Genomic DNA, 26650 nt, shown 5'->3' on the forward strand with positions numbered 1-26650 from the left:
AGTTAGAGGACTGGGAAGGACAGAGGAAGGGATATGAGGTAGGATAGGGAGTGTGGGGGGGGGGGCGAGATGAGGCATGACCTTGGGGAGGACCCATACATTAATACCAGGAGCACATAATTTTTTTTTGACTGAACTTTTGTCTAATTTCCATTTCTCTGGTCCTAGTTCTCTTTGAATTAATATTTTATCTATATCATTTATATTTTATGTGCTCTGATTGAAGTCTCTCCCCACGACACCTCCAACTATCCAAACCTCATCTTTCTCTCAGCCCTGTGTCCCCACAATGCTACTCCCTACATATGGGATCAGTCTTGCTGTTCCTTGCTAACCCTCTTTCTAATCCAAGTATATATTTTTTTGTGAGACAGTGACCAAATCTCAACCCAGCGTTGAAATTGTCGACCAAGAGCTTTCCTTCTGGTGCCTAGGTCCTATTCGAGGGAACTCCCTCCCCAATCCATCTAACTCACTACTGCACCTTTATCCAAACTTCTTCAGCTCTGTTTCAAAGCATCAGTGCCTCTCTGGAGCTCCAGATGGTTTTCCCTCAAATGCTACATCATTGTTGCTGAAAGAGCAATAAATGCTTGGAAGTAAATGCCTGGTGAAATGGGGGGAGACTAAAGTTGTTCAAAAGACAAGGCATGACAACGGGAGAGTTGAGGCACAATTCCCAAATACCGGAGACCATTTCTCCCCCAATCTCGGGAAACTAAAGAAAGGGGTTGGGATTTAGGACCTTGGTCAAATTGAGGTGTTTAAAATGATTAAAGGGTTTGATAGGATGGACATAGAGAAACTAGTTCCTCTGGTGGGAGAGTCCAGAACAAGGGGACATAACTTTAAGATTCAAGTCAGGACAGTCAGGGGTAATGTCAGGAAGCAGCTCTTCAAACAGAGCGGGGTGGAAATCTGGAACTTTCTCCCTCAAAAAGAACCAAGGCCGATAGGTGGAGTTATGATACAGAGCAGTGATGGCTCGAGGGGCTGAATGGCCTCCTTCTGTTCCTACATTCCAAAACTAGAGAGAAATTTCTCTCCAATCTACTAGTTTGCACACCTCCAAAATTGGGTTCAAGTGAAATAGCCAAATACATGCTGAGAGGTGAGGGGAGGGGAAGGGAGGATCTAGTTAACACCCTGGCTTATTAACTCTCTCCCACAATTTCACAGGTATGCATACCAGCAGCAGCACTCCATCCTGCAGCTGTAAATCATGAGCTATCAGACACTGAGCTCATTCCATTTCCAGCTAAAGAACTCAGCATTTCTTGTTCATTTCCTGAATTCTAACTCAAACGGGTTGTCTTTATAACGTCCTGATGTAATTCGACAACTGGTCCCCTATAAATACAACACTGAAAACCAGTCTTACCAATAAAGTGCTCCAAGTAAACAGCCAGCTGAAAAATATAACCTGCACATCTTAAAATGTAGATATGAAACAGAACATCTGAGAGTAAGTTACAGGCTGGGATCTAATCGAGGAGTTTAGGGGGGTTTATATAATAGAATAATAGATACCCAGGAGTGAGTTACAGACTGGAATCTAATCGAGGGTTTGGGTTGGTGCATATAGAAAATAACTGGTACCTGGGAGTGAGATACAATCTAGAATCTAATCGAGGGGCTCGGGTGATTTATATATAGAATAACAGATAGCCGGGAGTGAGTTACAGACTGGAATCTAATCAAGGGGTTCAGGTGGTTTATGTGTAGAATAACAGATACCCGGGAGTTACAGACTGGAATCTAATCAAGGGGTTCGGCGGGGTTTATATACAGAATAACAGATACCCGGGAGTGAGTTACAGACTGGAATCTAATCGAGGGGTTCGGGGTGGTTTATGTGTAGAATAACAGATACCCAGGAGTGAGTTACAGACTGGAATCTAATCGAGGGGTTCAGGGGGTTTATATACAGAATAACATACACCCAGGAGTGAGTTACAGACTGGAATCTAATCGAGGGGTTCGGGGTGGTTTATATATAGAATAACAGATACCCAAGAGTGAGTTACAGGCTGGAATCTAATCGAGGAGTTCAGGGGGTTTATATATAGAATAACAGATACCCGGGAGTGAGTTACAGACTGGAATCTAATCGAGGGGTTCGGGGTGGTTTATATATAGAATAACAGATACCCGGGAGTGAGTTACAGACTGGAATCTAATCGAGGGGTTCGGGGTGGTTTATATATAGAATAACAGATACCCGGGAGTGAGTTACAGACTGGAATCTAATCAAGGGGTTCGGCGGGGTTTATATACAGAATAACAGATACCCAGAAGTGAGTTATAGACTAGAATCTAATCGAGGGGTTTGGAGGGTTTGATATTTAGAATAACAGACACCTGGGAGTGAGTTACAGACTGGAATCTAATCGAGGGGTTCGGGGTGGTTTATATATAGAATAACAGATACCCAAGAGTGAGTTACAGGCTGGAATCTAATCGAGGAGTTCAGGGGGTTTATATATAGAATAACAGATACCCAGAAGTGAGTTATAGACTAGAATCTAATCGAGGGGTTTGGAGGGTTTGATATTTAGAATAACAGACACCTGGGAGTGAGTTACAGACTGGAATCTAATCGAGGGGTTCGGGGTGGTTTATATATAGAATAACAGATACCCAGGAGTGAGTTACACACTGGAATCTAATCGAGGGGTTCAGGGGGTTTATATATAGAATAACATATACCCAGGAGTGAGTTACACACTGGAATCTAATCGAGGGGTTCGGTGTGGTTTATATATAGAATAACAGATACCCGGGAGTGAGTTACAGGCTGGAATCTAATCGAGGAGTTCAGGGGGTTTATATATAGAATAACAGATACCCGGGAGTGAGTTACAGGCTGGAATCTAATCGAGAGGTTCAGGGGGTTTATATATAGAATAACAGATACTCAGGAATGAGTTACAGGCTGGAATCTAATCGAGGGGTTTGGGGTGGTTTATATATAGAATAACAGATACCCGGGAGTGAGTTACAGGCTGGAATCTAATCGAGGGGTTCGGGGTGGTTTATATATAGAATAACAGATACCCGGGAGTGAGTTACAGACTGGAATCTTATCATGGAGTTCAGGAAGGTTGTGGGTGCTCTATTGCTGAATATATTTAAGGATGGGATAGACAGATTTTTGTTCTCTCAGGAAATCAAGGGTTATGGGGAGTGGCAGGAAAATGGAGCTGAAACCCAAGATCAACCATGATGGTACTGAATGGGCCGAGTGGTCTACTCCTGCTTCTATTTCTTGTGTGTTCTTGTGTTAGGATAACAGATACCTGGGAGTGAGTTAGAGGTATTAATCCAATCAATCCTCTTGAATGAGTTACATATTGATCCTCCCTGCAGCATCCAACATGTCCATTTACAGTCAAAATAAGGAAAGACCTGCATTTACACAGCACCTTTCAGGACCTCAAGTTGTCCCAAAGCACTTTACAATAAAGCACGACTGACATGTGGTCACTGCTGAAACAACACAATCAGTCCGGACTTCTGTTGCACCCTTAACTGAGAAAATCTCTCAGGGAATTTCATTAACACTGGCAGCAGTATTTTCAAATCCAGATCCAGCATCCCAGGTGCTAGGCTAAGGGACAACTTGAAAAAGACTGAAAAAGATTATGGACGAAAGCAGAGGGGGAGCAGCCTTTTTCACTTGTAAGCCATGATAATGGGAAGACCAGACGTCCCACAATAGGAATTGAGATCAGGAAGTGGTTTTAGGAGCAGGATGCCAAGGGTAGCAATCTGCAAATTTCTCTCCCAGATTAAGGGGAGCAGGAGATAGAACAGCTCAACAATTGGCTAAAGGGGCTGTGTCAGCAAGAGGACTTCCGTCTATGGGGCATTTCAAGGGGAAGGTTGCTTCACAAAGATCTGCTACATCGAGCTAATGAACTGGCAAAACTGATAAAAGACTTGTTCAAACTAGAAAGGAAAGGAGCAGTGGAAATTTGAGCACTCAAAGAACCAGAAAGGAAGGTGGAAATAGCTTAGGTAAATAAACAAATTTTAAAAAAAGCAAAAAGAATATCCATGGAAAAGGAACAAGGGGAGAGGAAGAAAATCAGCCTTTTTTTTATCTGTTCATGGGTTATGGGCAAATAGGAAAAGTGTGATAAAGATGCAAACTTGGATGAAAAAATAATTCGAGGGATAAGCAATTACATTAAATACAAAGAAAAAAATGAAATGGATGCATTACAATGATCACAATATGGGAAAATAAACTGGGGGGGGGGTGGCGCGGTTTAACACAATGTCACAGGAAAGCATGGATTTTATCAAACAGGATGGTGGCCGTGGTGTGAATTAACACATCAGATAAATATGTTTTTGGGAATGACACAAATAGGTCAGGGAAAAGGAGGAAAGGCAATATGGCTGAAAGAGAGAATTACTGCAGGAGAGTAGTGAGATCAGATGAAGTCAGTATGGTTGAAGATCTACGATTAAAAAGAAATGTTCCATTTGTCGACTGAATTTAGCAATAAGGATTCAGGGATATTGAAGGGAGAGTTGAGGTAGAAGATCTTAATAAATTGCAGAGTAGGCTAGAAGGGCCCACTGACCTCTCCTGTTCCTATTTCTTATGCTCTCCCTGACACTCACCCGCACACCCCATACAATCCGTGAGAGGGAAATAGAAGAGGAAATCTGTACAGATCAAGGATTGGAGTAGGAATTACAAAATTATTGTTCTTCAAGCTTTCAATAACCCATTTATTGACTGGGGCAGAGATGGAGGGAGTAAATGGGAAAAGTGTGTATTGGACTCATTTGTAAGTTTGTATGCCTACAATGGGGTGTTACCAGATCTTGTCACGAATTATGAAATGGGGCAGGTGGATACATAAAAGGGAGGTCTTGTGGCGCAGTGGGTAACATCCCTATCTCTGGGCCAGAAGTTCTGGGTTCAAGTCCTACTCCAGGGCTAGAAGGCCATGCAAGGAGTGATCAAAACGTGGCCAAACAGGTTAATTTTCAGCCTATAAATCCTTCCAATAGGCCTGATGACAGGTGGTAAGAAATGGGAGTGTTTCCTGGCCAGCCATACTGCAGAAGGCAACAACAAACCAGTGCAATACTTTGCCAAGCATAACCATGGACAAATCCAATGTAAGTCCATGGTCACCAATGCTCTCTTAGGACATGGTGCCTGAAAGAGGAGGCCCTGGTGAGCATCATGGATATAGTGACCATAATAGAATCAGATTCAGCGTCCAAATAGAAAGTGGAAAAGTTACTACAAGAAACAAGGTCAAATTCCCTCCAAAGAGGACAGCAACTGGCAGGGTGATCCGAGAGGGGAACTTATTAAACTGGCAGGGTGATCCGAGAGGGGAACTTATTAAACTGGCAGGGTGATCTGAGGGAGCACTTATTAAATTGGCAGGGTGATCCGAGAGGGGAACTTATTAAACTGGCAGGGTGATCCGAGAGGGGAACTTATTAAACTGGCAGGGTGATCTGAGAGAGGAACTTATTAAACTGGCAGGGTGATCCGAGAGGGGAACTTATTAAACTGGCAGGGTGATCCGAGAGGGGAACTTATTAAACTGGCAGGGTGATCCGAGAGGGGAACTTATTAAACTGGTAGGGTGATCTGAGGGAGCACTTATTAAATTGGCAGGGTGATCCGAGAGGGGAACTTATTAAACTGGTAGGGTGATCTGAGGGAGCACTTATTAAACTGGCAGGGTGATCTCAGGGGGGAACTTATTAAACTGGCAGGGTGATCCGAGAGGGGAACTTATTAAACTGGCAGGGTGATCTCAGGGGGGAACTTATTAAACTGGCAGGGTGATCTGAGGGAGCACTTATTAAACTGGCAGGGTGATCCGAGAGAGGAACTTATTAAACTGGCAGGGTGATCCGAGAGGGGAACATTAAATTGGCAGGGTGATCCGAGAGGGGAACTTATTAAACTGGCAGGGTGATCTGAGGGAGCACTTATTAAACTGGCAGGGTGATCTCAGGGGGGAACTTATTAAACTGGCAGGGTGATCCGAGAGGGGAACTTATTAAACTGGCAGGGTGATCTCAGGGGGGAACTTATTAAACTGGCAGGGTGATCCGAGAGAGGAACTTATTAAACTGGCAGGGTGATCTGAGGGAGCACTTATTAAACTGGCAGGGTGATCCGAGAGGGGAACTTATTAAACTGGCAGGGTGATCTCAGGAGGGAACTTATTAAACTGGCAGGGTGATCCGAGAGAGGAACTTATTAAACTGGCAGGGGGATCTGAGGGAGCACTTATTAAACTGGCAGGGTGATCCAAGAGAGGAACTTATTAAACTGGCAGGGTGATCTGAGGGAGCACTTATTAAACTGGCAGGGTGATCCGAGAGAGGAACTTATTAAACTGGCAGGGTGATCCGAGAGGGGAACTTATTAAACTGGCAGGGTGATCCGAGAGAGGAACTTATTAAACTGGCAGGGTGATCCGAGAGAGGAACTTATTAAACTGGCAGGGTGATCCGAGAGAGGAACTTATTAAACTGGCAGGGTGATCTGAGGGAGCACTTATTAAACTGGCAGGGTGATCCGAGAGAGGAACTTATTAAACTGGCAGGGTGATCCGAGAGGGGAACTTATTAAACTGGCAGGGTGATCCGAGAGAGGAACTTATTAAACTGGCAGGGTGATCCGAGAGAGGAACTTATTAAACTGGCAGGGTGATCCGAGAGAGGAACTTATTAAACTGGCAGGGTGATCTGAGGGAGCACTTATTAAACTGGCAGGGTGATCCGAGAGAGGAACTTATTAAACTGGCAGGGTGATCTGAGGGAGCACTTATTAAACTGGCAGGGTGATCCGAGAGAGGAACTTATTAAACTGGCAGGGTGATCCGAGAGGGGAACTTATTAAACTGGCAGGGTGATCTCAGGGGGGAACTTATTAAACTGGCAGGGTGATCCGAGAGAGGAACTTATTAAACTGGCAGGGGGATCTGAGGGAGCACTTATTAAACTGGCAGGGTGATCCAAGAGAGGAACTTATTAAACTGGCAGGGTGATCTCAGGGGGGAACTTATTAAACTGGCAGGGTGATCCGATAGAGGAACTTATTAAACTGGCAGGGTGATCTCAGGGGGGAACTTATTAAACTGGCAGGGTGATCCGAGAGAGGAACTTATTAAACTGGCAGGGTGATCCGAGAGGGGAACTTATTAAACTGGCAGGGTGATCTGAGGGAGCACTTACTCAAGGCCTTTATAAACCTGGGAGAGGAGGGGAAAAGAATGAGAGGGACGGAAGGCAGCAGGGTGTGTGGCAAATCTCAATCAATTTGAAGCAAAGAAATTGGTCCTATGTCCAATGAAACGTGAAGCCTGTGCAACATGTATCTAACATGGGTTGGATACAGAGTAAATCTCCCTCTACACCGTCCCCATCAAACACTCCCAGAGCAGTATAAAGGTCTTTATGTTATCCCAAGAATTCACTCTAACCACATGCTCAGAGCACCCTCTACTGTTGAGAAGTGCAGTCGAACACTTCTCCACACCAACCATCAATTGTTGTGTTAACTCTCAATGTGAACGAATGCTGAAATATATGCTCAAGGCGTGCCGCCATTGAACAATGGAGGACACAGCTCATTTCATATAGAGCCTTTCCAGGTAGCACAGAAAGGAGGCTAGCATCCTGTCAGGCTGAGACCAGAAGCAGAATGGTTCCTCAAGTCTATCACAGCCTGTCAGAACCAGCTCTTGGAGGGAGTGGAATTTCAAGTCATCTAAAACAGTCATTTGATAAGTTAGGGTAAGGCTGTACAGCTCAGGGTGTGGCATCACAAATACACTGCTGTGGGCTGGATGTTAGTGAAGGGAGCCAGAAATAAAGGGTTAGGGCAGACATCAAGATTAGAAAAAAATCTGAAAAGTTTTTGAACCTGGCAAAGATGTTACTTCCCAATGGGCCCTTCAGTAAATGAAAGGCTTGGTGTGAGTTTAAACCAATGAAACCAAGGAAGAATTAACTCAAATTTGAACCTCATCTGTGTGGAGGTTGCTGATCTGAGTAATTGGCAGGTGGAGAAACTAGGGGTTGGGGGGTGACAACAGGCCAAGGGTATTCTCTCCTGTTCACAGCCCTGGTGCTCTTGTACATGATGCGTTCCCCCTCCAAGGTCAAATAGCTCTGCTGATACTCAGTGTCCAGGCTCATGTGACGAGGCTTGAGTAAGGTACCAGGGTGACTCACAGCACCTGTGCTATCAGAGCCAAGTCAAACCAGTGCCCACCAAAGAGAAGGCAAGAGAGATTCGAAAACACTTGGGGGTAAGGAGGGGGCAGAGATAAAACTATTAATAAGTAATTGAAGGACTGAGCTGTTCCCCAGGGTTAAGGCTGGGCTATGTCCCGCTGAGAGATATAGTATTGTAGTTAACATGTGAAGTGTGGCAGCTTCAAGTGGCACACAGGCAGTGAGTGAGATGGTATCTCCTGAGAGCCGATGAAAGGAGAGACAGGAGGTTAAGTTCAAGCACTCATACATATGAAGCAGGTGCTGGTTTCAGTGAGTAGTGTGTGTTTAAGTTGGAACTTGGAGGTGAAGAGAGTATGATCGACTCAATGTTAAAGAGTAAACTGCTTCTAAAAGTGTAACCAGGATTATTTAGGTTAAACAATTTGGAACCTCTCTTTATCAATTCCTTTCTATCCTCATCACTTCCTGACCTACAGTCCCACAACAATACTCCAGCATCTCAACCAGCTACATTCTCTTGTATGTGTGCAGATAAAAATTCAGATAGCTATTTTCTGCAATGGCACCACACTCAATCTTGGTCCTTACCTTATGTGCATGCACACACACACACACACACACACACACACACACACACACACACACACTCTCTCTCACTCACATGCACACACACACACACACACACTCACTCTCTCTCACTCACACACACGCACACACACTCACTCTCTCACTCACATGCACACACACACACTCACTCTCTATCTCACTCACACACACACACTCTCTCACTCACACACACACACACACTCTCACTCTCACTCGCACACACACCCACTCTCTCTCACTCACACACACACACACACACACACACACACACATTCTCTCTCACTCACTGCCCCATACACACACACAGACTCTCTCTCACTCCCATACACTCTCTCTCCCACACACAGACACAGACACACAATTGCAACCAGCAATGTGAACTCTAACCTTACAACCCACAAATTATGAGGGGCATAGATAGGATGGACAGGAAGGAACTTTTCCCCTTGATGGAGGGATCAATAACCAGGGGGCATAGATTTAAGGTAGGGGTCAGGAGGTTTAGAGGGGATGTGAGGAAGAATTTTTTCACACAGAGGGTGGAGGAAATCTGGAACTCACTGCCTGAAAGGGTGGTAGAGGCAGAAACCCTCATAACATTAAAGAAGTGTTTGGATGTGCACTTATGATGCCATGGCATACAAGGTTATGGGCCTAGTGCTGGAAAATGGGATTAGAATAGTTAGGTACTTGTTTGACTGGCGTAGACTCGATGGGCCTAAGGGCCTTTTTCTGTGCTGTGGACCTCTATGACTCTAACTGGGCACTTTGTACAGCTAGAACATTGTCATCAGCCCGGCAATGTGGAAAATTGTCCAGGTATGTCCTGTCCACAAAAAGCAGGACGAATCCAACCCAGCCAATTACCGCCCCATCAGTCTACGCTTGGTCATCAGTAAGGTGATGGAAGACATTGTCCACAATGCTATCCTGCGGCACTTGCTCAGCAGTAACAACACTCAAGAAGCTCAACACAATCCAGGACAAAGCAGTCCGCTTGACTGGTATCCCATCCACTTTAAACATTCACTCCCTCCACAGCGGCAGCAGTGTGTATAGCAAGATGCACTGCAGCAATTGAACAAGGCCTTTTCAACAGCGCCATCAAACCCGTGACCTCTACCACCTAGAAGGACACTCACCATCCTGACATGGAAATATATCGCCGTTCCTTCACTGTCGCTAGATCAAAATCCTGGAACTCCCTCCCTAACAGCACTGTGGGTGTACCTACATCACATGGACTGCAGCGGTTCAAGAAGGCAGCTCACCACCACCTTCTCAAGTGTAACTAGGGATGGACAATAAATGCTGGCCCAGCCAGCGAAGCCCACATCCCGTGAACAAATAAAAAAAGATTGATTGCAGCACCTTGACTTTCCATAGAGCCACAGAACAGTTACAGCACAGAAGGAGGCCATTCAGCCCATCTTGTCCATGCCAGCCAGAGGACACCCAGGTGCCCTTTCTAATCCCACCTTCCTGCACCCGGCCCATAGCCCTGCAGCTTACAGCACTTTAGGTGCAGATCCAGGTACTTTTCAAAAGAGTTTAGAGTTTCTGCCTCTACAACCAACTTGGGCAGCGAATTCCAGACACCCACTATCCTCTGCGTAAAAAAGTTCCTCCTCACATCCCCCTACACCCTTCGCCACCCATCTTGAATCTATGTCGCCTGGTCCTAGAATTCTCCATTAAGGGAAACAATTTTATCCTGTCCACTCTATCTATTCTCCTCATAATTTTGTATACCTCAATCAAGTCACCTCTCAGCCTTCTTTGTTCTATGGAAAATAACCCCAAACTATCCAATTTCTCCTCATAGCTAAACTTCTCTAACCCTGGCAACATTCTTGTAAACCTCCTCTGCACTCTCTCCAGAGCTATTCTGTAAAGTGGTGACCAGAACTGCACACAATACTCCAGTTGTGGCCTCACCAGTGTTTTATACAATTCCAACATTATATTCTTACTTTTACATTCTATACCTCTGCCAATGAAGGAGAGCATTCCATATGCCTTCTTTACAACCTTGTCTACTTGAACTGCTGTCTTCAGGGACCTGTGTACTTGTACGCCAAGATCTCTCACTTCATCTACCTCTCTTAGTATATTCCCATTTATTGTGTAATCCCTGTTAACTGTTTGACCTCCCTAAATGTATGACTTCACACTTCTCTATGTTAAAATCCATCTGCCACTTTACCACCCACTCCACCAACCCATCTATATCATTTTGGAGATTATGGCTATCCTCTACACTATCCACTACTCAGCCAATCTTTGTGTCATCTGCAAATTTCCCAATCATGCCCCCCCACGTCCAAATCGTTAATATATAACACAAACAGCAAGGGTCCCAACACCGAGCCCTGTGGAACATCACTTGAGACAACTTTCCATTCACAAGGGCATCCATCGACCATTACCCTTTGTTTCCTGTTACAAAGCCAACCTTTTATCCAGTTTGCCACATTACCCTGAATCCCATGGGCTTTTACTTTCCTGACCAATCTGGCATGTGGGACCTTGTCAAATGCCTTGCTAAAATCCATGGACACAACATCCACTGCACTACCTTCATCAACTCTTCTTGTCACTTACTCAAAGAATTCAATCAAATTTGTGAGGCAAGACCTTCCTTTAACAAATCCATGCTGACCATCCCTGACTAGTCCATGTCTTTCCACATGATAGTTAATCCTATCTCTCAGGATTGATTCTACTAATTTGCTCACCACTGATGTAAGACTAACTGGCCTATAATTGTTTGGCATTTCCTTTGATCCCTTTTTAAACAATGGAACCACGTTTGCATTTCTCCAATCCTCCGGTACCTCCCCTGTATCTAGTGAAGATTGGAAAATCATCCTCAGAGCATCTGCTATCTCCTTCCTGACTTCCTTCAGCAGCCTCGGAAACAATCCATCTGGCCCTGGTGACTTATCGACCTTCAAGGATTTCAACCCTTCGAGTACTTCCTCTCTCTTTATGACTATCCCGTCCAATATCTCGCCGTGTTCCTCCTGGACTACTATATCGACATCCTCCCTTTCCTTTGTAAACACCCGTCTTGTCTGGTTAGAGGGGTTGCAGGTGACTGCATGTAGATCTAAACTGGGAACATAGGAACATTGGACTCAGGAGCAGGAGTAGGCCACTCGGCCCACCGAGCCTGTTCCACCTTTCAATAAGATCATGGTTGACCTGGTTGTGGTCTCAACTCCATTTTCCAGCCTGGAATGAGGAAAGCACTACAACTGAGCCTTTGAGCTACAGAGGAAAAAATCTTCAGCCTGAACCTCCCATTCCTGATCAATATTCTGTGATTAAAAAATCCCACCTCACCCCGCATGTCTGTCTGTGCCCCAGCCACTGAGCGCACAATCAGGTCAGAGAGTGATGCCCCACAAAGGTAAACAGCCAGCTAATAATCACTGGGCAGGTTCAAACACTTGGGTCAGCAATTAAGATTCTGGGCTCTGATGGGAGTGTACAGAAATCTCAGTGCCTGGGTAAAGCAGCAGAGGAGGTTCAGTCCATTCGCTAATCTGATCACTGCATAAGAAATTTCAAAAAATCAGAATCTGACAGGTTTTAAACTGCTGAGTTTTTCCAGGTAATTCTGTTTTTGTTTTTGTTTTGGATTTCCAGCATCCACAGTTTTTTTGTTTTTATCATAGGTTTTAAACTGTGTTTACACCCGGAGACCAATCCCGGTTCCCATTTACACCCGGAGTCTGATCCTGATCCCCATTTACACCCGGACTCTGATCCTGATTTTCATTTACACCCAGAGTTTGATCCCGATCCCCATTTACACCCGGAGTCTGATCCCGATTCCCATTTACATCCGGAGTCTGATCCCGATTCCCATTTACACCCGGAGTCTGATCCCGATCCCCATTTACACCCGGACTCTGATCCCGATCCACATTTACACCCGGACTCTGATCCCGATCCACATTTACACCCGGAGTCTGATCCCGATCCCCATTTACACCCGGACTCTGATCCCGATTCCCATTTACATCCGGAGTCTGATCCCGATCCCCATTTACACCCGGACTCTGATCCCGATCCCCATTTACACCCGGACTCTGATCCCGATCCACATTTACACCCGGAGTCTGATCCCGATTCCCATTTACACCCGGAGTCTGATCCCGATTCCCATTTACACCCGGAGTCTGATCCCGATTCCCATTTACACCCGGAGTCTGATCCCGATCTCCATTTACACCCGGAGTCTGATCCCGATTCCCATTTACACCCGGACTCTGATCCCGATTCCCATTTACACCCGGAGTCTGATCCCGATCTCCATTTACACCCGGAGTCTGATCCGGATCCCCATTTACACCCGGAGTCTGATCCCGATTCCCATTTACACCCGGAGTCTGATCCGGATCCCCATTTACACCCGGAGTCTGATCCCGATTCCCATTTACACCCGGAGTCTGATCCCGATTCCCATTTACACCCGGAGTCTGATCCGGATCCCCATTTACACCCGGAGTCTGATCCCGATCCACATTTACACCCGGACTCTGATCCCGATCCACATTTACACCCGGACTCTGATCCCGATCCACATTTACACCCGGAGTCTGATCCCGATTCCCATTTACACCCGGAGTCTGATCCCGATTCCCATTTACACCCGGAGTCTGATCCCGATCCACATTTACACCCGGACTCTGATCCCGATCCACATTTACACCCGGACTCTGATCCCGATCCACATTTACACCCGGAGTCTGATCCCGATTCCCATTTACACCCGGAGTCTGATCCCGATTCCCATTTACACCCGGAGTCTGATCCCGATCCACATTTACACCCGGAGTCTGATCCCGATTCCCATTTACACCCGGAGTCTGATCCCGATCCCCATTTACACCCGGAGTCTGATCCCGATTCCCATTTATACCCGGAGTCTGATCCCGATCCACATTTACACCCGGAGTCTGATCCCGATTCCCATTTACACCAGGAGTCTGATCCCGATTCCCATTTATACCCGGAGTCTGATCCCGATTCCCATTTACACCCGGAGTCTGATCCCGATCCACATTTACACCCGGAGTCTGATCCCGATTCCCATTTACACCAGGAGTCTGATCCCGATTCCCATTTATACCCGGAGTCTGATCCCGATCCACATTTACACCAGGAGTCTGATCCCGATTCCCATTTACACCCGGAGTCTGATCCGGATCCCGATTCATTCCCGGGTTAGGCCCCGGCCGCAGCCTGGGCCTCGAGTTACCGGCCTACTCCCGTTCCCCGTCTCCCGCCCCACGTGCACCCACCTGGGTGTAGTGAACCCTCAGCGGCCGCAAGAAGGGGGAGTCCCGGCAACGGCCGAGCATCACCTCAGAGAGAGCGTCCATTACCGTGACACCGGAGGAGGGGGTGGGGAGGGGTAGGGCGGGGCCGGACTGCCAATCAAACCGGAAGGCGGGGCCGGACTGCCAATCAAACTGGGGGCGGGGCTGGACTGCCAATCTACCCGGGGCGGGGCCGGGCTTTCCATCAACCGGGGGGGTGGGGGGCGGACTGCCAATCAAACCGGGGGGCGGGGCCGGACTGCCAATCAAACTGGGGGCGGGGCTGGACTGCCAATCTACCCGGGGCGGGGCCGGGCTTTCCATCAACCGGGGGGGCGGGGGGGGGGGGGGCGGACTGCCAATCAAACCGGGGGGCGGGGCCGGACTGCCAATCAAACTGGGGGACGGGGCTGGACTGCCAATCAAACTGGGGGGCGGGGCAGGACTGCCAATCAAACTGTGAGCGGGGCTGGACTGCAAATCAAACTGGGGGCGGGGCTGGACTGCCAATCTACCCGTGGGCGGGGCCCGGCTGTCCATCAGCCGGGGGGCGGGCGGGGCCGGACTGCCAATCAAACCGGGGGGCGGGGCCGGGCTGTCCATCAACCGGGGGGCGGGGCCGGACGCCCTATCAACCAGGGGCGGGTTAGGGTTGCCAATCAACCGGGGCGGGGCCCGGCTGCCAATCATAAAAATTAGGAGCAGGTGTAGGCCATTCGGCCCCTCAAGCGTGCCCGGCCATTCAATAAGATCATGGCTGATCTGTTCCAGGCCTCAAATCCTCCTTCGTGCCACCTCAGGAGAGGGGGCTGGGCTGGGCTGTCAATCAGCGGGGAGGGCTGGGCAGGGCTGGGCTGTCAATCAGCGGGGAGGGCTGGGCTGGGCTGTCAATCAGCGGGGTGGGCTGGGCTGGGCTGTCAATCAGCGGGGGGGGGGTCTGGGCTGTCAATCAGCAGGGAGGGCTGGGCTGGGCTGTCAATCAGCGGGGAGGGCTGGGCTGGGCTGTCAATCAGCGGGGAGGGCTGGGCAGGGCTGGGCTGTCAATCAGCAGGGAGGGCTGGGCTGGGCTGTCAATCAGCGGGGAGGGCTGAGCTGGGCAGTCAATCAGCGGGAAGGGCTGGGCTGGGCTGTCAATCAGCGGGGAGGGCTGGGCTGGGCTGTCAATCAGCGGGGAGGGCTGGGCTGGGCTGGGCTGTCAATCAGCGGGGAGGGCTGGGCTGGGCTGTCAATCAGCGGGGAGGGCTGGGCTGGGCTGTCAATCAGCGGGGAGGGCTGGGCTGGGCTGTCAATCAGCGGGGAGGGCTGGGCTGGGCTGTCAATCAGCGGGGAGGGCTGGGCAGGGCTGGGCTGTCAATCACTCAGGGTGGGTGGGCCTTAGGGTGGGTGTTCTCAATCACCTTGAGGGCGGGGCCAGGGATCAGACTATCAATCACTCCATGGGGTGGGGTCCGGCCCCCCCCCCACCCCCCCACCCCCTCCCTCACCTCCATCCCCCTTGTTTTGGACGATCTCCTGGTCTCCCACCCTGGACCCTCTGTCTTCCCCATGGAAACACCATCTGGACATGGAGAGGATTGTCCGTAGTGATGGTCCCTTAGGGAGCTCCTTGCCCCTGGTGGGGCCACCCATAGCCGCAAGGCCAGGGTGAAGTCCTCAGTGGCAGAGCAGGTGGATGAAGACTCTGTCCCACCAATTGTGAAGACAGAAGAAGGCTGCAGTAACAAAGTGGTTCTGGTCATCATGGTTCGACATGCCACCCAAACCTGACCACCAGCCCATCAAGATTGTGTGAACAATGAAGGCGTCCCAAGGCGCCCAAGTTAAACAAAGTCACGTACAGTCTTCTGCCAGGGTCCATTTGCCAAGGCCTGTGGCGATGGAGAATTAGCAACAGGACAAGTTTGTGAACCTGGGAGTCTCCAGTTAAGAATCTGCACACAGGCGACATATCCATGAAGGTCATTGGATATCTGTGTTGGGGCACATGTCTTTGGGCAGCAGCATCTGTGTCTGAGCAGTCCTCTTCAGGATACCCTCTGCTTACCCAAATGGGAAGGGGGCTAGAAAAGGCGCCCTAAAACTAGGCTGTTACACATGCTGGCTGTGAAACCACACCTTAAGGGATCACCATCCTTGTGGTCAAAGAAATAAAACTTTAAATTTTTCAACTTGGAATGTTAGTACACTCGTGAGTCATCTTGAGTGACTGACTGTCCAGAAATAAAATCACGTGAGTTATCAGACTCCAAATTGACATGACTACCCTCAGTGAAATCCGCCTTGCTGGGGTTGGACAGCTGAAGGAACAAACAGGGGATATACTTTCTACTGGAAAGGAAAAGCTGACAGCAGCCCCCATGTCCACAAAGTTGGATCTGCCATTTGGAATAGGATCTTGGATGTACTGCCAGAACTCCCCAATTGTATAAGTGAAAGATTCATGACACTTTGCAACAGCCACAACAAATGTGCCACTGTCACCAGTGCTTATGCCCCAACCCTTGATTCTGATGAAGATATTAAGGAAAAGTGCTATTCTGACCTTGATGAAGTCCTTACTGCGATCCCAAGAGAAGAAAAGTCTATCCTTCTGAGGCACTTCAATACCAGGGCTGGCCGTCACTCCGATGTCTGGAGTGGAACCATTGGGAAAAAGGGGTGGGAAAAGCCAATATAAATGGTGTCTTCCTGCTGGCAAACTGAGCTCAGCAAGGCCTCATCATAACAAACACCCTCTTCCAACAGAAGGACAAATACAAAACCACATCCTAGATCAAAATATTGGCAACACCTGGATTATGTCATTGTTCAAGTCAAAGATCTAAATGATGTCTGTATCGCTTGTACCATGTGGGGAACTGGTGCCTGCTGGACAGATCATGGACTTGTTTGACCAGTGATGAACATCCACCTAGCACTGAGACATCGCAAGGCCCAATAGTCCAAGAGGAAGAAGATCAACGCCTCAGCCATAATGTAGCCTGACCAAAGAGAGGAATTCCAAATGCAGCACGCGACCAATCTGGAAAATCTTCACACATCCAACTCATTTCCAGAACAGCGGTCGTGTGCCCAGAGCATTGGGTTTGACCATTATTGACCAGAGCTGATTCGACAAAAATAATGCTTAGATAAGTGACCTCCTGGAACAAAAATGAGCAGCCTTCATCACCTGGCAGAACAACCCAAGGTTGCAAGTCAAGAAAGCTGCATTTCAAAAACTCAAGGCTGACACCCAAAGACAAATCCGGAAGATAAAGAACATGTGGTGGGAAGGGAAAGTCTGCGAGTTCTAGCAGTATGCTGACCGTCAGTACATGCCATGGCTTTTTTAGAAACTACCAGGGCCATCTACATACCAAACTCAGGTGGACAAAATCCCCTTCACACACAATTTGGTGTTTCTCCTCTTAAAGATGATAACGCCACGCATCAGTACTGGAAAAAACATTTCAACAACTCCCTAACCGTGAATCCACAGTGGCAGCTGATATTCTCCAGGCTATCCCCCGGTACCCTGGTAGAATCCGTGGGTGAATCATCGATGGAAGCATGGCAACAAGCGATCAAAAGGGAGAGCTTCAATAATAACAAACTTCAGCATTGAAAATAAAGAACTTGAATTTATATAGCGCCTTTTACAACCACTGAACCTCTCAAGATGAAGTACTTTTTGAAGTGTAGCGAAACAGGACAGCACACAGCTAACTCCCAAAAGCAACAAAGTGATAATGACCAGATAATCTGTTTATCTCGCCGTTGATTGAGTGATTAAATATTGGCCGTTTGAACTCCTTGCTTTCATTCAAAATAGTGCTGTGGGATCTTTTAAATCCACTTGAGAGGGGCAGACGGGGACCTCGGTTTAACAGCTCATCTGAAAGACTGCACTTCTGATAGTGCAGCAGTACCTCAGTACCACACTAGAGTGTCAGCCTTGATTTTTGCACTCAAGCCCTGGAATGGGATTTGAACCATGAACTTTGTGACTCAGAGGCTGTGAAGTGGCTAACACAATGGAACGTAGGTTCAAACTAGAGAGATTAGAATATCCTTGATCACATAAAGAGTGATCAGCCAGAGTCTGTAATGGGGGGTGGGATAGAGGGACATTTAAATATCTCTGGATGGAAGGATCAGATGGCCTTCCTCATCTGTAATTATCTTGTGACTTGGTGAAAATTTGTCTCTTTCCCTTCCCATAACTCAATCACCATTACTTCCAAAACATGTCAGTCAAAAATAGAACAATGTAGTGTATCACACCTTGCTGTACATTGTATATCACACAAATTTCCCCACATATTTTAGAGAATAGCAACCCTATATACACTACAGTAATAGTGGATCCTGTCTATAGTATAGAGAATAAAAGCCTCTGTCTATACTCTAGGGAGTAGCAGCCATCGTGTATGTTGCAGAGAATTATTAGCCCCCCTGTGTGACATGGTGACAGCCTTCCATCTGGTAAGCCAATGGGGTTTGCAGTGTGGTGGTCAGCTTTGTGTTAAGCGTGGCCTGGCGTGGCTCAAGACCCTCACTGTGGCATGGAAATCTCTGCTGCGGAGGAAGACAGTGGGGCTGAGGAGGTGCACAATTCTCTGGGCCCTCCTTGGCCAGTTGAACTTCTTGTTTCTGCTCACCTCTTCCATTGCCCTGTCCCCTTGGCAGGGACCCTTGTGCATATTGTATTAAACTAAACGAGTTAACTTTGGAGTACTACAGTTTGAGATGAATGCCTTCATATGATGCCATTGTTCAGGCTGATTTCTAACTTAGCATTATTTAAAAGTGAGTGACTCATTCAGTAATTTTATCTTGACAATTCTGTGCCTCCAAATATCTTTCATTTGAATCTGTTCCACCCAGTCTAAATGTTAGTGTAAATGGCATTGAGGAGAATGCTACTATTCTCTGTTAAGCCCCTCCCGTATCCCCTAATTGTATTAAGGAATTACATCACAAGATCACAGGAACCTCACCCGTTCTCTTTCTCCATCGTCAATAGCAACCATAGTTTGTTGTCTGAAATTACTCTGGGAATTTCCAAAACCTAACTTGCTCTACTCCAAACTCATGGAGACACTTACTCATGGACAGCAACCTGACTCATAATCATCCATTTGTACAACAGTGAGGCAGTGAGGGGAATAGAGACAGAGATGCACATATTATACAAAATAAAGTGTCACAGGCATAAAAAAAAGACAGAGCGAAAGAGAGAGAGAAAAAGAGTGAGAATATGTAGCAGAGACAACAGGAATCAATCTGATCCTTTCTATACAATAATTTGAAGACCTGGGCTAGACTCCATCTTCAAATTTCTTGGCATCTGTCTCTGTCTCTCCTCTGTGTGTGTGTGTGTGCATGTGTGTGTGTATGTATGTATGTATGTTTGTGTGTGTGTGTGTGTGTGTATGTATTTTTGTGTGTGTGTGTATGTGTATGTATTTTTGTGTGTGTGTGTATGTATGTGTGTGTGTATGTATGTGTGTGTGTGTATGTATGTGTGTGTGTGTATGTGTCTGTGTGTGCATGTTTGAGTGTATGTGTGTGTGTGTGTATGTACGTATTTATGTTTGTGTGTACGTGTGTGTGTATGTATTATGTATGTGTGTGTGTGCATGTATGTGTGTGTGTGTATGTGTGTATGTATTTTTGTGTGTGTGTGTATGTATGTGTGTGTGTGTATGTGTGTATGTATTTTTGTGTGTATGTGTGTGTGTGTGTATGTGTGTGTGTGTATGTTTGTGTGTGTGTATGTGTGTGTGTGTATGTGTGTGTGTGTATGTGTGTGTGTGTATGTGTGTATGTATTTTTGTGTGTGTGTGTGTGTATGTATGTGTGTGTGTGTATGTGTGTATGTATTTTTGTGCGTATGTGTGTGTGTGTGCATGTGTATGTTTGTGTGTGTGTGTATGTGTGTGTGTGTATGTTTGTGTGTGTATGTATATATGTGTGTGTGCGTGTGTGTGTGTGTGTGTGTGTCTCTCTCTCTCTTAGCTGTATCTATTGTTTTCTCGGTTTCTGTGTCTTTGGGATTCCTATTTCACATTTGTTTTTGTGTGTGTTTCCATCTCTGGTTCTCAATGAGTGTTTCGCTGTCTGTGTCTCTCACACTCTGTCTCCCTCCGCCTGTCTTAATCTAAAACCTTTACTTTCTCCAATACCGGTCATTATCCCTGATATATTTTGACCCATATTTGCTCCCTCAAGTCCAAGAAATGCTCACTTGAGCATAGCTGGTGCTCATCTGATCTAGCTAACCACCACCACATCTGGCTTGACCATATCAAGTGTGCTGGGTTTCACTATCCTCTGTCAAAACCATCCACTACCCCAGAATCATCTTGGAATACAAACATAATCTCTGGATTCTTTTATCTACTACAAACTGTCTCCTTAAACCCCTTGTTGTCTGTATTACATCTTGGATCTATGCAGAGATGACACTAGTTCCTATGTGTACAACAGGTTTTATTCACTATGCTTTAAAATGTCTGCTCCATGCTACTGCCCTGGCTTCCAACTCTTTCAACAGTTTGTTTACTTTTCTCTGAATCCACACCCAAACTTAACTAATCAAGCATAGTGAGCATCAAATGTAAACAGACTCACAACAGAATCAAACATAGGATAATTGAACACTACATCACTCTCTGCTCACCAAGAAGTGCATTGAACATTAGTGCCAATATGGACTGATTGGGCTAAATGACCTATTTTTGAATATTCTGTGTAATTTTCTATGTGTTCCTGGACTTACTACTTGCTAAGTTTCAAATTCCCCAGCCACTTTCTTCCAGCCCAACCACACCAAGCCTACACCCATGTTTCCCCTCCAGCCTGGCACGTCTAGGTTTTCACCTATTCCTCCCCCCTCCCTCTCTCTAAGTATGTCTTATCCAGTGGATCCACCTTGCATTCCTTTGACCACACTCACACTAAATTGTCTAACATCTCTTCCTGGTCGTCATGCTAACAGACATTGTGAATGTGCTGTCAGTTCCAAATCCATGTCTTGGCTCACTGGGTGTCACTCTCAGCTCTGGCTCAGAGGGTTGTGCATTGAAGTCCTACTCCAGAGACTTGAGCACAAAAGCTAGACTAGCACTCCGAAAGGAGTGGAGGGAATACTGCACTTTCAGAGGATCAGTACTGAGGGAGTGCCACACTGTTAGAGGGTTAGTACTGAGGGAGTGCAGCACTGTCAGAGGGTCAGTACTGAGGGAGTGCCATACTGTCAGAGGGTCAGTACTGAGGGAGTGCAGCACTGTCAGAGGGTCAGTACTGAGGGAGTGCAGCACTGTCAGAAGGTCAGTACTAAGGGAGTGCCGCACTGTCAGAGGGTCAGTATTAAGGGAGTGCTGCACTTTCGGAGGATCAGTATTGAGGGAGCATTGCATTGCCGGATAGTCAATATTGAGAGAGTGCTGCACCGGCAGAGGGGCAGTAATGAGGGAGCTGAGCATTGCTGGAGGGTCAGTGCTGAGAGAGTGCTGCGCTTTTAGAGGTGCAGTATGGAGAGAGTGCAGCGCTGTTAGAGGTGCAGTATGGAAAGAGCGCTGCGCTGTTAGAGGTGCAGTATGGAGAGAGCGCTGCACTAGGTGCAGTACTAAGAGAGTGCAGCACTGCCGGATGATCAGTATTGAGAGAATGCTGAACTGTTAGAGGTGTAGTACTGAGAGAGTGCTGCACAGGCAGAGGGCCAGTACTGAGGGAGTGCAGTACTGTCAGAGGTGCCTGAGAGGCATTAACAGTCAGTCAGGTTGGTGTGGGGTTGGAGTTACGTGTCGGCTCAGACCAGGTGACAAGTGACAGATTTTCTTCCCTGAAGGACATGAGTCGGCCAATGGGGATTATAGGAAAATCTGGCTGCTTCTGTGTTTGTTACTTCACTTCCAACTGCCCTGAAGTAACTAAATTTTATTAAATTCAATTTTACAATTTGCCAGAGGTGGAATTTGAGCACTGCCCAGCAGTCAACCACCAGACTCGTTCCTGATCCTGGTGGAGTACAGCTTCTCCCACAGGAACTGCCCTCTGTGCTAGAGAGGAAGCAAACATTTGTTTCTCAATTTGAAAAAAACAATAAAAATGGCACCAAGCGGACTCCCCTCATCACAAACTCCAAACTCCACGGTGAGCTCTTCCCTCTTGCACTGATAATGGTTTGTGCTGTACATGTTTCCCTGTTTGCTTCACAACACAATTAACATAAATGTTTATTAATCTGTAATCTCAGGTTCACCCACCCACGCTGAACCCAGGCCGCAGGTGCTCATATCCAAGCTTTCATGTGAGTTTCTTTATTTAAAAATTTTAATTTGGAACCGATCTGATTTTGATCAAAGGCTGGCAGAGCTGGGCAACGTCCACCACTCGCTGCAATTCTGGAACATAACCACCTTTTCTCTGTCTCTTACACACCCAACACTCTTTGTATCTGTAGAAAACTCAGATAATGGCACAGGGTTAGAGTAAAGCTCCTTCTCTACACCGAACCCATCAATTAGTCCCAGGACAGGTACAGCACGGGGTTAGATACAGAGTAAAGCTCCTTCTCTACACCGAACCCATCAATTAGTCCCAGGACAGGTACAGCACGGGGTTAGATACAGAGTAAAGCTCCCTCTACACTGTCCCCATCAAACACTCCCAGGACAGGTACAGCACGGGGTTAGATACAGAGTAAAGCTCCCTCTACACTGTCCCCATCAAACACTCCCAGGACAGGTACAGCACGGGGTTAGATACAGAGTAAAGCTCCCTCTACACTGTCCCCATCAAACACTCCCAGGACAGGTACAGCACGGGGTTAGATACAGAGTAAAGCTCGCTGTACACTGTCCCCATCAAACACTCCCAGGACAGGTATTGCACGGGGTTAGATACAGAGTAAAGCTCCCTCTACACCGTCCCCATCAAACACTCCCAGGACAGGTATTGCACGGGGTTAGATACAGAGTAAATCTCCCTCTACACTGTCCCCATCAAACACTCCCAGGACAGGTACAGCACGGGGTTAGATACAGAGTAAAGGTCCCTCTACACCGTCCCCATCAAACACTCCCAGGACAGGTACAGCACGGGGTTAGGTACAGAGTAAAGCTCCCTCTACACTGTCCCCATCAAACACTCCCAGGACAGGTACAGCACGGGGTTAGATACAGAGTAAAGCTCCCTCTACACTGTGATAAAAACAAAAAAACTGCGGATGCTGGAAATCCAAAACAAAAACAGAATTACCTGGAAAAACTCAGCAGGTCTGGCAGCATCGGCGGAGAAGAAAAGAGTTGACGATTCGAGTCCTCATGACCCTTCGACCGAACTGAGTGAATCCAAGAAAGGGGTGAAATATATATTGGTTTAAGGTGTGTGGGGGGGCGGGGGGTGTGTGTGTTGGGGGGGGGGGGGGGGGTGGGGGGGTGGGGGGGTTGTTTGGGTGGAGGGAGAGAAGAGTGGAGGGGGTTGGTGTGGTTGTAGGGACAAACAAGCAGTGATAGAAGCAGATCATCAAAAGATGTCACCAAAAACAGAACAAAAGAACACATAGGTGTTAAATTTGGTGATATTATCTAAACGAATGTGCTAATTAAGAATGGATGATAGGGCACTCAAGGTATAGCTCTAGTGGGGGTGGGGGGAGCATAAAAGATTTAAAAATATTTAAAAATAATGGAAATAGGTGGGAAAAGAAAAATCTATATAATTTATTGGAAAAAACAAAAAGAAGGGGGAAGAAACAGAAAGGGGGTGGGGATGGGGAAGGGAGGTCAAGACATAAGTTGTTGAATTCAATATTCAGTCTGGAAGGCTGTAAAGTGCCTAGTCGGAAGATGAGGTGTTGTTCCTCCAGTTTGCGTTGGGCTTCATTGGAACAATGCAGCAAGCCAAGGACAGACATGTGGGCAAGAGAGCAGGGTGGAGTGTTAAAATGGCAAGCGACAGAGAGGTTTGGGTCATTCTTGCGGACAGACCGCAGGTGTTCTGCAAAGCGGTCGCCCAGTTTACGTTTGGTCTCTCCAATGTAGAGGAGACCGCATTGGGAGCAACGAATGCAGTAGACTAAGTTGGGGGAAATGCAAGTGAAATGCTGCTTCACTTGAAAGGAGTGTTTGGACCCTTGGACGGTGAGGAGAGAGGAAGTGAAGGGGCAGGTGTTACATCTTTTGCGTGGGCATGGGGTGGTGCCATAGGAGGGGGTTGAGGAGTAGGGGGTGATGGAGGAGTGGACCAGGGTGTCCCGGAGGGAACGATCCCTACGGAATGCCTCCGGGGGGGGGGTGAAGGGAAGATGTGCTTGGTGGTGGCATCATGCTGGAGTTGGCGGAAATGGCGGAGGATAATCTTTGAATGCGGAGGCTGGTGGGGTGATAAGTGAGGACAAGGGGGACCCTATCATGTTTCTGGGAGGGAGGAGAAGGCGTGAGGGCGGATGTGCGGGAGATGTCTACACTGTCCCCATCAAACACTCCCAGGACAGGTACAGCACGGGGTTAGATACAGAGTAAAGCTCCCTCTACACTGTCCCCATCAAACACTCCCAGGACAGGTACAGCACGGGGTTAGATACAGAGTAAAGCTCCCTCCACACTGTCCCCATCAAACCCTCCCAGGACAGGTACAGCACGGGGTTAGATACAGAGTAAAGCTCCCTCTACACTGTCCCCATCAAACCCTCCCAGGACAGGTACAGCACGGGGTTAGATACAGAGTAAATCTCCCTCTACACTGTCCCCATCAAACACTCCCAGGACAGGTACAGCACGGGGTTAGATACAGAGTAAAGCTCCCTCTACACTGTCCCCATCAAACACTCCCAGGACAGGTACAGCACAGGGTTAGATACAGAGTAAAGCTCCCTCTACACTGTCCCCATGAAACACTCCCAGGACAGGTACAGCACGGGGTTAGATACAGAGTAAAGCTCCCTCTACACTGTCCCCATGAAACACTCCCAGGACAGGAACAGCACCGGGTTAGAGACAGAGTAAAGCTCCCTCTACGCTGTCCCCATCAAACATTCCCAGGACAGGCACAGAAATGGTTAGACACAAAGTAAAGCAGCTAGTAAGAGTTAGCTGTGAGTGACTTACAGGTTGGAATCTAATCGAGGAAGTCGGCAGGTTTATATATAGAATAACAGATACCTGGGAGTGAGTTACAGACTGGAATCTAATCGAGGGTATGGGGGTGGTTTATATATAGAATAACAGATACCCGGGAGTGAGTTACAGACTGGAATCTAATCGAGGGATTTTGGGGGGTTTATATAGAGAATAACAGACACCCGGGAGTGAGTTACAGACTGGAATCTAATCGAGCGGTTTAAGGTGGTTTATATAAAAAATAACAGATACCCAGGAATGAGTTACAGACTGGAATCTAATCGAGAGGTTCGGGATGGTTTATATATTGAATAACAGATACTCAGGAGTGAGTTACAGACTGGAATCTAATCGAGGGGTTTGGGGGAGCTTTATATATAGAATAACTGATACCAGGGAGTGAGTTACAGACTGGAATCTAATCGAGGGTATGGGGGTGGTTTATATATAGAATAACAGATACCCGGGAGTGAGTTACAGACTGGAATCTAATCGAGGGATTTTGGGGGGTTTATGTAGAGAATAACAGACACCCGGGAGTGAGTTACAGACTGGAATCTAATCGAGCGGTTTAAGGTGGTTTATATAAAAAATAACAGATACCCAGGAATGAGTTACAGACTGGAATCTAATCGAGAGGTTCGGGATGGTTTATATATTGAATAACAGATACTCAGGAGTGAGTTACAGACTGGAATCTAATCGAGGGGTTTGGGGGAGCTTTATATATAGAATAACTGATACCAGGGAGTGAGTTACAGACTGGAATCTAATCAAGGGGTTCGAGGAGGTTTATATGTAGAATAAAAGATACCTGGGAGTGAGTTACAGACTGGAATCTAATTGAGGGGTTTGGGGTGGTTTATATATAGAATAACAGATACCCGGGAGTGAGTTACAGACTGGAATTTAATCGAGAGGTTTGGGGAGGTTTTTATATAGGATAACAGATACCTGGGAGTGAGTTACAGACTGGAATCTAATCGAGAGGTTTGGGGAGGTTTATATATAGAATAACAGATACCCAGGAGTGAGTTACAGACTGGAATCTAATCGAGGGGTTTGGGGAGGTTTATATATAGAATAACAGATACCCGGGAGTGAGTTACAGACTGCAATCTAATCGAGGGGTTTGGGGAGGTTTATATATAGAATAACAGATACCCGGGAGTGAGTTACAGACTGGAATCTAATTGAGGGGTTTGGGGTAGTTTATATATAGAATAACAGACACCTGGGAGTGAGTTACAGACTGGAATCTAATTGAGGGGTTTGGGGTGGTTTATATAAAGAATAACAGATACCTGGGAGTGAGTTACAGACTGGAATCTAGTCAAAGGGTTTGGGGTGGACTATATATAG

The 26650-nt window shown here is 47.0% G+C and overlaps 1 protein-coding gene across 1 annotated transcript in view; it reads right to left on the minus strand.

Moving 5' to 3' along the window:
• The window catches only part of nudt14 (nudix (nucleoside diphosphate linked moiety X)-type motif 14), a 94431-nt gene extending 80149 nt beyond the window's left edge, over positions 1 to 14282 (minus strand). The window contains exon 1 of the mRNA XM_041213781.1: positions 14160 to 14282. Coding sequence (XP_041069715.1) covers positions 14160 to 14240 — 81 coding nt within the window. The 5' untranslated portion in view covers positions 14241 to 14282. The remainder of the gene's footprint in view (positions 1 to 14159) is intronic.
• Between the last annotated feature and the right edge of the window lie 12368 nt (positions 14283 to 26650).

Source organism: Carcharodon carcharias, chromosome 20 (assembly GCF_017639515.1).
Source record: "Carcharodon carcharias isolate sCarCar2 chromosome 20, sCarCar2.pri, whole genome shotgun sequence".
In the NCBI taxonomy this organism is placed as follows: domain Eukaryota; kingdom Metazoa; phylum Chordata; class Chondrichthyes; order Lamniformes; family Lamnidae; genus Carcharodon; species Carcharodon carcharias.